General features: G+C 36.4%; 1 protein-coding gene across 2 annotated transcripts in view; it reads left to right on the plus strand.

The window, feature by feature from the left end:
* The window catches only part of CRCP (CGRP receptor component), a 17,544-nt gene extending 4,959 nt beyond the window's left edge, over positions 1–12,585 (plus strand). The window contains exons 2-6 of one of the 2 annotated variants that reach the window (XM_072416158.1): positions 2,509–2,545; positions 3,888–3,986; positions 8,387–8,481; positions 11,477–11,534; positions 12,303–12,585. In XM_072416158.1, coding sequence (XP_072272259.1) covers positions 2,509–2,545; positions 3,888–3,986; positions 8,387–8,481; positions 11,477–11,534; positions 12,303–12,440 — 427 coding nt within the window. In that variant the 3' untranslated portion in view covers positions 12,441–12,585. The remainder of the gene's footprint in view (positions 1–2,508; positions 2,546–3,887; positions 3,987–8,386; positions 8,482–11,476; positions 11,535–12,302) is intronic. The other variant, XM_072416164.1, reaches the window with a different exon arrangement.
* The last annotated feature ends 1,227 nt before the right edge of the window (positions 12,586–13,812 follow it).

Consider the following 13,812-nt stretch of genomic DNA (forward strand, 5'->3'; position numbering starts at 1 on the left):
ACAGGGGTTGTGGTATATATTACTGTACAGGGTTTGTGTTATATATTACTATACAGGGGCTGTGTTATACATTACTGTACAGGGGTTGTGTTATACATTGCTATACAATGCCTACATGGACAGGGAATCTGTAAGAGTTGTTTTATAACACTAGTCATTGTGTGTGTGTGTATAAGAGTTGTTATTTCACCGGACATTGTGTGTGTGTGTATATAAGTTGTGTTATACCATTAGACATTGTGTGTGTTTAAAAGGGTTGTGTTATGTCACTAGACATTGTGTGTATAAAGGCTGTGTTATGTCACTAGACCTTGTGTGTGTATAAGGGTTGTGTTATGTCACTAGACGTTGAATGTGTATAAGGGTTGTGTTGTGTGTGTGTGTGTGTATAAGAGTTGTGTTATTTCACTAGATGTTGTGTGTGTTTGTGTATAGGGGTTGTGTTTTGTCACTAGACGTTGTGTGTGTGTGTGTGTATAAGGGTTGTGTTTTGTCACTAGACGTTGTGTGTGTTTAGATGTGAGTAGATGTTTTGTGTATAAAGGTTGTGTTATATCAGTAGACATTGTGTGTGTGTGTGTGTATAAGGGATGTATTTTATCAGTAGACATTGTGTGTTGTAATAATAGACAGTGTCTGGGTGTATAGGGGTTGTGTTACATTACTATTACTAAACAGCTATACAGTATGATAAGGGCTGCATTGATAGGGGTTGAGTAAAAGTAAGTACTTGCCAGTGTCTGTGTGCATAGGTTATGTGTTAAAATTATTGTGCAGTGTCTTGCATTGCTATACAATGTCTGTTGGGACAGTGTTTGTACTATGATTTTGCTGCACTGTGCAGGACTGGATTTAGATAAGTTGGGACCTTGAGCACAAATCTAGTGTTGCCGGAATACTGATGCCTTTAGCAATGAGCCACTTCAAAGTGAACAGAATACTCAATTTTTGATAACATTTGCAAAACTACACCATGTGAGATTTTTTTGAGATACAAGGAAGCCAGAAATGGGATCAGAGGAAAAAGAGAAGTGGCAGAGACAGATATATGGTCAGACAGAGTTCAGTTATTCCTCCTTGTGTGTTGGGGACACTGGGAATTAACTAGTCTGCCTATACTAAATGTTGATCCTGATACTGTGTGAATAGGAGTTGTGTTATATTACTATACTGTACATACCAGGACTGGGATTGTGTTATGATAATACTGTGCTGTGTCTGTAGCTTCAATGCTTCAAGAGCCAACATACCACACATGACTATGGCATGTCAGAAAAAATGAAATTTATCGTTAAGTCTTATCACAGGAAATGTGTCAAGGGGAATCACCACTGTTGGTTGTTAACTTGTATGCTATCAACTATACATACTGTGTCTATGTGGGTGGTAGTTGTGCCATGATGACACTATATGTCAGCCAAATTACTAAAGCTGGCAGAACACTCGTAACCCCCAACATATGTTTGTATGGGCCCATACAGTTTTAATTTCTCTATTTACACTAAACTGCAGGTTATAGATGTAAATCGGCCACAAAGGATGATATTAAAACTTTGCATCTTAATACATCTCTTTACTTCATAAAAACAGACAAGTGTGAAAAGGTGATTAAACCGCTGACAGGTGAGGTGCATAACATTGATAATCTACATGGCAGCTGTCAATGGGTGGGATAAGTTAGGCAGCAAGAGAACAATTCATTTTTGAAGGTGATGTGTATTTGAAGCAGGAAAAGTGTAAGTTTGAGCACTTTTGACAAGGGATGAATTGAGATGGGTAGATAACTGGGTCTTATGAGGTGTTTCCAGTATGCAGTGGATATTACCTATCAAAAGTGGACCAAGGAAGAACAACCAGTGAACCAGCGACAGATTATTGGGTTCCCAAAGCTCTCTAAAGTGAAGACTAGCAAATGTGGTACGAGCCTACAGGAAAGTTATTGTAGAACAAAGTGCTAAAAAAGTTGTCAGAAGACAGTGTTATTCAGCCTGTTCTGCAGCCACAGACTGCTCAGAGTACCCATTCTGATCCCTGTACACTGCCAGTGTCTGCAGTGAGCACCAGAAGTGGATCATGGAGCAATGGGGGAAGGTAGCCTGAAAAAGCATGCTTTCCTTTAGATTATGTGGAAGGCTGGGTCCCTGTGCTTCATTTACCTGGTAAAGAGATGTCAGTAGAATGCAATATGAGAAGAGGGCAGGCTAGCAGAAGCAATGTGACCTAAGCAAGGTTTGTGCTCTGATAATTATTTTCAGTATCTGTGTGGGCATGGACTGTGCTATATTACAGTCACTGTGTGGACAGGTTGTATGGTATGATGTTATTTTACTGTATCTGTGTGGAGACGGGTTGTGCTGATTTATTTTATAGCAGGGAATATTAATAGAGATTGGGCTCTCTTTTCCAGCCTTTCTCACCCCAGATGATCTTGTTGGTTCTAGAAGACACAATGCTTTTTTTGTCTGCATTATGTTTGTCATTCACAATACTTTTTCCTATTTGTTTCAGAAAAGATACAAATGCAGCATTACTAAGTAATTATGAGGTATGTATGGCAAAGAAAAAAAAACACATTATACATTGGCTAAGACAACTGATTTTAGTACTGTCTGAGTTGGTAATCCAGCCCAAGTATGCAAACAAAAGTTGGAAGTCATAATCATTCTGCTTATTATGGGTTAGTGACACAAAGTAAAGAATCAAAGTGGTAACAGTGTAACAGACAGATAAATATTATTTTCAAATGTTTTTAAATTTGAAATGTAACATCTAATTAGAAGAGAAAAGCAACAGGATGAATTCTTCAGTGCTTCTTTTTCACTGTCCAGTTTATATGCTGGGGGTGAAATACAGATATCACTGTGTTCCTTAAAGCTAAGTTCTGGGTATATACAGCTCTTTTTGGGAATGTGACACACTGGGTCCCAAGTTTGTATTGAGAAGAGTTCTTACTTAGATGTTCCTGTCCCTGCCTGGCGGATGTGGACACTTTCTATATAGTTCTGGAGCCTCCCGGGCTCCAGGACTAATTGCATAATGAAAAGTCAACTGATCAGTGTGAACACAGACTTAAGAACTGGATCTCTTGTCATCACATCTTGAAGTATCACCAGTGTGTAAAGTCCCACTGCTTTCCGGATTGTCAACACTTTTGCTGCTAAAATGCTTCAATGTAGGCTGCAGTGTCTGGGAGAGGGAGGAAGTGAGCCACATAGAACCTGGGGTTTTGTAATCTGTTTAGACATTCACATATGAACCTTTACATGTATATAAAGGTTAAAAGTTGAAATAAATACATTTTTTTGTGATACTCCTGCTTCCTCAATCAAATAATTTACAGAGGCTTTCAGTGCTTTGAAAACAACAGTCACATACAATAGATAAAGTAATGATGGCTATATAGGTCCACTTTTGTTCTGCAAAAATTGCTTCCCTAATTAATTTAAAATGCTAGTTTATTGATATATATTAAAATACAGTATGTACTTTAAAATACATTTTCTGAGTGTTGTACCACTTATTAATCATTTTATTTGCTGGCATCGCCACTACAGCATAATTTATACATTTAAGCCCCAAAGAAATGCGAGTAAGGGAACTGTTCAGTGCATTCGTATTAGGTCTGCCATTATTATGTTCTATGTCCCTTTTTGTCCTTTCATGGAACTTTGATCTATTAATGGTCACTTTATCCAAGTGCCTTGTGTAAGTGCTGCTTGTGGGCTGTAAAAAGCTGTTTCCAGTGGCAGCTAGTGTGTGAACCTTAAAAAGTAAGGCTATTGATCATAGATAAATTGTTTGTAATATGTCCGTTATGCCAAATTATGTCAAAACTATATATCTAATATATGCATGTTCCTTTGCTTAAATTTTCTTCTGTGCTGTAGGTATTTCATCTACTTACCGACTTGAAAGCAAAGCAAAGAGAAGCAAGGAAAAATAAGAACAGTGTTGGGCAGCAGAATCTTAATACCATCATGTATGAGGTAAGCTGGAGATGATGATATAGGTCTCATAAATGTTATACCTTTATTAGTTATTGATACAGGGGTCCAATATGCCACCCTGCCTTATTGTTCTGCAGTCAGCGTATCTCATGCTACAAAGGGTCCTTCTCCTGGCCAGCAAATGTATAACTTTAAAACCACATCTCCAGCTTTGATTGGATGACTGTGAAAAGATGGCTTGTAATACTATTGCATTTCCAGACCATATGGATAAAATTATGTATCTGTCTTTTTGGTATATAAAAATTATTTGTGTAAGGAATATGTTTTTTGTTTGTTTTTTTTTTTTTTTACTGTCTACACTCATTAAAAAAAAGCAAACGTGAAATTAATTAAAGCACCCTTTGGTTTGACGGTGTAATCCTTTTTTTTTTCCTCCCTTCCTATACAGCCAAGGGAGCGGGTAGCAAAAGGAATCTGCTTTTGAGACATTTGTAGTATATATGTATACTTCTTTATTAGTATATGTACATAAACAGAAAAATTAGAACATCTGTCAATTTCTTTATTGTGTTGTCCCCTATTAGGGAGTTTACCCCTTATTGCTTGTTGTAATGACTATAGAGAAGGTGAAAGGAAATCTATGCCTTAGGGACACAAGCATCAATCCAGCTTGAACTTCACATAAGTATTACTGTTGAACAAGATGACTGGACCACAAATATTATACTAGAAATGTCCCCAGTACTGATAATGTGTAATGATCCAGCACTGTAATTTGTCCCCAATCAATACAACCCCCGCCCCAAAAAAAAAAAAAAAAGCCACAAGGATTTAATCTTTAGGTAGTTTGCTGGCCAGTATGATATAGTTGAATATTTTCTAGTGGACAGCAGCATCCATGAAGTGGCTTTAGCCAAAGTAAAAATAAGTTAAAAAATATTTTGGAACATATCTTGGCTACTATTTAAAAACGAATATGTAAAATGTATGTATTTTTTCTTTGCTTGACCACATTTTCTAGCTGGTTGACAATTTGGTATTCTCAAGCTATTTCTTATGTGTACCAATAGAGGGCACCATATGACTGCTAGCAGAGGTGTTTAATCATCCATATGGCATTTGCTACTAGAACTTGTGGGCTTATTACACACAAATAGAAATAAGGAGAAGTGTTTAATATTATCAGTTGTATTTGTTATCTGGACAGTTGAGCACAAAGGCTTATTTTAGGGGATGTTTTTTTCAATCTTAAACTGCACATTATTGTGGATGTACTTGGCTCTGCAACTTAGTTGTTTATAATAGATATGGATTAGTGATTGGCGGTCTGTCTATTTCAGGAATATATGATCTTCAAAACTGATGGTGCTAACAAAGATTGTTTTCTAATAACCCAGCCTTTCTTGACCAGGACTCAACCAGAAAAAGACAGTGGCAGATCTGTCTAAACTTACCATCTATGTAGGGGGTCGCTTCTTCACTGCCCAATATTAGATAAAGCCCACCATGCCATCAGGGAGCAAGCACCACATAGCCCACCACAAAGTACTCACAGGCTTTAGACTGTGTCTGGTCCACACGTCAACAAATAATGCCAAAAAGCTGCTCTTTCCCATCATAGTTTTGTTTTGGAAAATTAAAACAATTTATAGGAATACAGGCATCATCGCAAGGATTTTGACACATTTCACATGAAGGGGTTATTACAATTTTCTGTTTCATTTCATGGTTAATATGTACACTCTTTCTAATATGCTCTTTTATTTATACCTCTCTACAACCTACTGATCATGCAGCATAAGCTCTAGGTCTAATAATTTTAGTAAGGATTCCCTGACAACTGAAAAAAAAAAATGGGGCTGCATTAAAAGATTCATAAAATCTGTGGTGGTTTTTTTTTTTATTTTATTTTTTGATCAGCTGCAAAAATGCATTTAGAAAACAGAAAAATGTGGGGTTTTTAAACACATTGTAAATTTGTTACATGATTTTAAAGTTTCCTTACCAAACTGCTGAACACTAATTCAGCGTGGATAAAAAAAAATTGATGTATTGTTTGGTATGTTTAAACAAGTTGGTAATTCTACACAGTTCATATTATGAGAACAACACTGGAAATAAAAATAAACCCTTGTTTATACACCATGTACCAGTGTAATTTTACACTGATTTGGAATTCCTGCCGTTAGTATAAATATGAGAAAATGAGTGATACAAAGCTAACAGAAAGTGCATTGTATTATATCTTCAATTTCTTAGATTTCTGCATATGACCAATTTTCATGAAGATGGAAATTAATTTTGTACATCTACTTCATAATAGAAAGCAGATGTACATTACCATCACATGATGTAAGGGTAAATGTTTAAATGCTAGATTTGTTCTCGTTTCTGTGCCATATGATATCCTTCAGTAATCCTCCTTCCCATAGTAATTGATCAATCAATCAGGATTCATCTTTTCCCTGGGTAGTAAATAAATCAAGAGGTTGGAATGCCATGGGCTACCGTTCTACTTTTAGCATAATTACTTTTTTTTTTTTTTTTTTTTTTTTTTCAGTGCTTGATGAATCAGCTCAAGTGGCAGATTTCTCATAATTGCATTATGTTTACATATCCTATATGTACTTTAGTTAAGAAATGTAATTTTCAGAATACAAGCCCCCAATGAATGATTTATCCTCTAAACCTCACTTATTTATCTCTTAAGAAATGTGTAATCTGATCTGTCGGACAACCCCTTAATTATCCTTTCCTGCTAAGTAGGAATAACAATAAAAGGTCTCTGACCAGGCGAAATGCTACCATCATATAAATGACAGAAGAAAGTGTAATTAGCAATGGTGGCATTAGAAAAGGGGGGGGGGGGGGTGCAAAGATTTCTTCAAAGATAATGAATGAAGAAGACAAACTGTCACTGAGATCACAACCAAATGTTCAAACCATAGTCTAAGGCCAGTTTTGTGGAAAAGAAAGTAAACCCACAAAATCACAAAGGAAACACCGCCATGCCATACAGTGTGTTTTTATAGACCATGTGGATTCTTTAGCTATGTGTACAAAGTCTGTCTCTTGCAATCAATACTTCACTTTTATCTAATCATTGTAACCCAGATCTGTTGCTGGACATTTTCAATAGCAATGTGAATTAATTGTTACATTTTACAGGGCTGGCTTGCTAGCTTAGCACTGAACCCTTCTTCTGCAGGAAGGCTTGGGATCGGACAGAGTAGGAAAATTAGGCTAGGACCAGTTGAAGCAGAAGCCATCTAACCTATCACTATGTGGAGAAAAAAGCTGAAACACCCACAGAAACTCATGAAAACACAGGGGCACATAAACTACATGGTATCCCAAGATGATTTTGCAATTTGCACTGTTGTTTAAAGAGTGTAAAGTAGTCCATCACTGTTCTTAAAATCAGCTGCTAACTTTTTGGGATATTCTACATATTACTTATATTTTTTTCATGATACATTTTTAGAATCCTCTGAATAATACCTGAAATTAAAACTCATGTGCAGTAATAAACAAGGAGCAGTACCTTAGTATTATTACAACATACATTATGAGACAGAGTTCAGATGTGTCAAGCAGTAGGGTTGAGGCAACCTTGTATAGTTATTGATGTCAGGCCACCCATATTCATTTTGGCAAAAAGAAAAAAATAAAAGTTTCCAACAGGGGTAGAATAGGTGAAACATAATTTATTGTTAACATTTAAAAAAGCCCCTATATACCATAATCACACAGAAATGATAAAATTGTTGCTTTCTATCTGAGTTGCTACACCTACAGCAACTCACAAATGTGTCCGCACTTAGTAGTAGTAGTAGTAGTAGTAGTAATAGAGAAGTGAATCCCCTATTAGCAGAGAAGTCTAACTAGTCATGTGACAATCTTCTCTATATAGGATTACCAGGGATTACTACACATCAATAAAAAGATCTTCGTGTCTGTGACATTGAAGTAGGAAACAATGGCGTTGTACAGTATTGTACTGTACTTTTTTATTTATTTATTTTTTTTCAAGAATTCGAAGACCAACAATTTCCCTTTGAATTGTACATGTGCTCACACTTTTGTCTTTGAAGACGTGTGCTTTCTTTTTGTTCACAGTGCTTCTCAAGGAATACAGAAAGTGGAGCAGGGGTGTAAAGGGTGCACAAATAATGGCCAGTGGGACTTTTTAACATCTCCAGTTGCTGTTCTGGTTATTCTCATTTTACTGCCAAGATGTAACCATCTCAAAAATAGTAAAGTGGCCTTGGTGCAAAGACTTTTCATCCTCCACTGTACAGTAATATTTAAAGATGCATTGTTTTCATCCCATCCATTTGGAGAATCTAAATGTAACACATTAAATCTGCCGCACGTTAAAGTTTCTAATTGCAGTAATTGCTGCTGATGTGAGGCTGCTGTTTTTTCTTTTGTAGACACTAAAATATTTGTCCAGCTCACCCTGCCAGCGCCAGAGTCCTGAAATAGTGCAGAAGTTTCTAACTGCCATGAAATCACATAAATTGACCAAGTAAGTGTTTGCTCAATATATGTTCTTTTAGTATTTATATCTTACCATGGCCATATGCTCATTGAACAAGCAATACATTCCAAAGCAGTGTTGCTCTGTGTGCATGTTGGACACATACTTGGCACAGACTGGAGTGGAATGAAATTAGGAAGCATGTGGTGATAGTTAAAAAACAAAACAAATGGTTTATGTTGTTCAGTTATAATTATACTGCACAGATGTATATTGCATATACACCAGCAGGGGGTATTTATCAGGTTCTGAACATTTAAGAGCCAGATTTGAGGGCATCTAGAATGTACCAATTTTTAAATGTTATTTTCATGTTTAAATTTGCTTTTTTCTCAAAGGCTGCTGGGTATTGCAATCCCCCCCATACATTTTTTTTTTTTTTTTTTAAAGGGTGTTTTTACTACTGTTTGTGTTGCACTTACAGATTATTCCTCCCTGCTATATGATGTCACTGGGAGATGAATCAAAGGAAAATATTTCACAGACAGTCCACAGACAGCAGTAAAAATTGACAGAGATTCCAAGCTTTCTCTGCTCTATTTGGAAAGAAAATAAGAAATAGACTTGGATGGTGGATCACTTTAATATGTAAAGTAAAAAGCACATGCTTATGATTGTTTGCTGCTGCCATGTCTAGGACTTTTTGGCAGGTCCTGTGATGTGATTTGAAGGCAACACAGGAGGGTCTGTTCACTCTTTAAGATGTCTGGCATGCATCTTATTCATTAACAAATGACAAAATAGGAATCAATACTAAAAATAAAATAACAAAAAAATGCTTTCAAATTTGGATGATCATTGTGTGTTTTCAAAAGAAGGTTGACATTTAAATGCTGAATCCTTAACCTTATTTTGATAACAATCTTTGTACTCTGTAATAAAAAAAAAGTGTCTCATCACATTAATGGTCACAAAAACCATTCGATGGCAGCAGGCCCAGCAAAAAAAAATATGCATGTATTTTCTGCCTAGTCTTGTTGCCCCAGTGTTTGTCATTCTCATGTATAATGCCTTTACCGTGGGTTCATTTTTGAAGGAAAATGACTGCTGTTTTTGTTCTAACTACATTCTGACAAATGTATTTACCTACATGATGCACTTTATGATGGGATTCCCAATAAAGTAGAAGTCCAGACAATGACTAAAGACAGAAATACTGCAAACGTTGAAAACATTATACTTATAGCTACTGAAATTACCAGATGAATTAACATTCCTGTTTCAAAAGATGCAGCCTAAAAGGGAAATTGCTGCAGGGGCTTAGTTTGTCAAATGACACAAGACCTGTTATACACACCTTCGATATACATTGCGCAGAAGCTGTCATTTAACATATCTGGTCAGGACTGATGTCATGGGGAGGTTCCACTGGGAGATTTCATGGGAGGGTTCCACTTTTAGTTCCTGCTGTAAACTCTAGAGTCAGTGCAAAAGGTGGACTTACTATTAGAGAAATCCCACCACTTTGGACTTCACCACATACATATTTATCATGGGGAGAAGGTGATTGCTGTTATTCAGGGTCCCCAAAGTTTTTAACAAATGGGTCATCTCTCTGTCACATTGTTGGGGAGTTAACAATGTTTTTTGGGTGTAGAAATTGCACTTACTTGAGTAGAAGTATAAAATGCTTTTACATTTGGTCATCACTTTAAGTAAATAATGTTTCTGCGTTAGTGGGAATAAAACATGACTCTGCATCATTGGTGACTAGGAGGAAAAAATGCTGCTGCATCATTGGTCAGTGGTAGTAAAAAATGCTCATGTTAGTATTCAGTGGGGAAAAAAAATACCTCTGCATCAATGGGAGTAAGTATGCCCCAGTATCAACAGGGGTAATAAATGCCCCAGTGTCAGTGCCTCTAGTTTGCCTACCCCAAAGCTCAGCGTTAATGAAGTGGTCTGGGTAAGTATAATTAGTGAAGTGGTTAGAGGGGCAGGCTTTCCCAAGGCCTAATAATGGGTTTGAGGGGGGTTAGTCTAGCTTGTCTGGTCTGATCCCATGAAGAACTATTATAGCACAAATTCCTCAAATACCTTATGGAGTGCCAATGGTTCACAAATGCAGCATGAGGAGAAGAGAGGCCAATGGAAGCAGTGTGCCTTAAATCTTGGTGACTGATACCACAGGACACCTTCAGAGGTATTATGGAGTCCTTTAAGAGGTCAGGGCTCGTTAGCCAGTACAAGTGGGACCTACCCAGTATTATGAGGGTTGCTTTCATGTTTGGCTGGCTGATTTGTAAGTAAAATAGTTATGTAGAAAAGTATGCCAGCTGTGTGATATTCCTACATATTTCTCATTTGTCATTATACTCTCATATATTTTCTTTATTTCAACATTTCAAAAAAAAAATCATAAAAGTTAGGAATCAAGCTCCAAATTACTAGTGACAGAGAGGATTTTCAAACATGAAAATTGCCTCTGCAGAATTGATGCTTTTTGATCTCCTAAACCATTCCCCTTTTTACCCATTGTCTGTACTTTACTATAACTTTAATGCTGAGGGAGGCTTGTTAGACGCTCAGCAACAGATTATCAACTTCCTGTCTCCAGCTGCGCCTGCTGAAACAGAAGCCAGCTATACATAGTATTCTTTCAGATGTGTGAGATTTGCTAGTAATATGGTCTCTGAAAATGGAGTCTGTTTAAGCAAAAGGACATTAGTGGACACATTTTAAAAGGGCTGTAGATATTCTGAAACACAAACCCTTTACCAGGTCATTTCATTCTTAAATGTGGCTGAAAAGATAGTCACATCTATAAATTGTTTCAGTTCATGATTTATTGAATGTTTTTTTTCTTTTTCAGAAATCTAATTTTATTAATGGAAATTGTCAATGATTTTTTTTTTCAGCAGTTGCAGGTATGCTCTGTGCACAGATTGTATTATGAGCCTGAATAACTTGTATTGTTTAATGCTTTGTATGACATTTAGAAAAACCTGCATTACATTAAAAAATTATGCTTCTCCTTCTGCAGAGCTGAGAAGCTGCAACTACTAAACCATCGGCCCATGACGGCTGTGGAAATCCAGCTGGTGAGTACATTGTTCTTCCTGTATGAAAACACTGTGACCTTCTCTGATAAAATACATTTTTCTGTTGACTCCATGACACACGATTAAAGCTTTATTGATTTACATCCTAATTGTAATTCAAATTCACAGCTATCAATTTAACTGCTAAACATCTACGTTTAGAGGGCAGCACTATACAGTAATACCCTGCAAATTTGCGCTTCTGAACCTGCGGCTTCATAAATTTGCGTATTTTTTCCTTGGAACCTAACACTTAAAAGTTGAAACTAAGCTGTATCCAATTCAGCTGATCCATAAAAGCATAAAAAAGTTTTTAAAAGAAAACGGATCATTACTGAAAGTATGGTAATTTTATTTCTAACGCAAGTTCAGTGTCTCAGAGAAGACTTTCAAAATTTGCAGGGGTGTCTGGGAACTTAACCCCCGCAAATTTCATGGTATTACTGTGTGTGTGTATGTATGTGTAATAAAAAAAAAATATATATATATATAAATATATACATACACACACACACACACACACACAAACACACACACTTTGGTCATAATTTTGTAAGGTCTCAGCTCTAAAATGAGTGGCTTAGCAGGATGACTTATACCAGCAGGACATGCAGCATACAAAAAGTGTTAGTCACATTACAGGTCCCCCCCGGGTTACATATGAGATAGGGACTGTAAGTTTGTTTTTATATATAGATATATAAAACCACTCAATAAAGTTTGGGCTTAGTTTTACAGTTTTTAAACCAAAAATCTATTTATTTATAGATGGTGGAAGAGAGTGAAGAAAGGCTAACAGAAGAACAAATTGAGCAGCTTATTCAGACAGTAACAACCATTCTTCCCGGAGATCCTGAGGCTGAAACTCATGAGGAGATTAAAATGGAAGAAGATGGTCCAGTATGATAAAGCAAATATTCAACCATAACCATGAATTTCTCACTGTAAAATTTATTCCACATTTTCTTTTTTTGCTAGTTCATTTGTTGCTGTATGTGACTGTTCACTAAAAAAATAAATTATTTAAAAAAAAAAATCGACAGTTTGTTTAGAATGGTTAGCTGCATTTTCTTTTTTTCTTTAATATGATAACAATATTAATAATTTAAAACTGTGCCTATAGCTATAGCCACTAGCTGAATAAATTGGCGATCCACAAATATGCATTTGCTGATTGGTGCAAACACTGTATCTCCTAAATTGCATGTGTATATTAAAAACAATTCCTATATCCCTATTCTCATGGTACAACATTTAAACTTTAATTTCACCTGACAAATCACCCCAATAGTTACTATTTATGATTACACCTGTAATTATTATCAAAATCACTGCTTAAGCACCAAAATACAACAATTCATGGTTCTTTTGCATGTAAGAAGGGTCAGAACCTACTGTTCCGCGTTAGACAGATTCAGGTAAAGTTTTGCAGCAAGATATCTCTCCATGGAACATCAGCAGCAGCATATCCAAGCTTTGTTACTCTCAGCAGTAGTGAAGAGGGAACTTAATGGTCCCAATTGTTTTTTTTTTTACTTTAAAATAGCCAGAAGTCTGAAAATTTTGGGTTAGGAGAGGTAGGGGGGAAGTTTAAAGATTTTTACCTGTAAACTATATACAGGTAACGAGAATTCCTCTGAAATTATTAGCCCCATATCAGCCCCTAAGTCACAACAGCAGGGATCTGATCTATGTGAGCCTATTTATACACAAACAAGGGCACCATTATTTTTCTCTGGTGTAATTCTGGATGTGTTTGCTGACCCTACATGCCTGAAACCAGCTGGAAAGAAGTATAAATGAAGCAGAAGTACCATGACTAATAAAGCACAAAGACCTTCAAGTGTTATACATTTCTTGCATGTATGTACCGAAATTGGAACAATATTTGCTTAATTCCTAGAAAGTAAGTGTCCACCTTTTAGGAAAAAAAATGCCAAAAAATATTGGTGATACAGTAGATGCTAGGATATGTACTGCTCAACACCTCCCACAGTTTGAAGTCAAACATTGAGGAGTACTCTGACCTCTAACAACCATTGGTCAATAAGAATGCTCCCTTCTGTGTACCTGAACAACAAGGCTCAAATTATTGTTTAAAGTACATAGAGATCAGCACTCTGGGACTGTGCCGAAGAAAAGAGAAAGAAGAACCAGTGGCAGTGGTGAAAACGGCAATGCTGAAAAGAAGAGGTGTTTAGAAGATTTCTGAAAATTACAAGATCCCCCTGAACTACATGGAATTGTGTATATTTTTATGTGTAAAAGTGAACTTTGC

This window comes from Pyxicephalus adspersus, chromosome 1 (assembly GCF_032062135.1).
Source record: "Pyxicephalus adspersus chromosome 1, UCB_Pads_2.0, whole genome shotgun sequence".
NCBI lineage: Eukaryota > Metazoa > Chordata > Amphibia > Anura > Pyxicephalidae > Pyxicephalus > Pyxicephalus adspersus.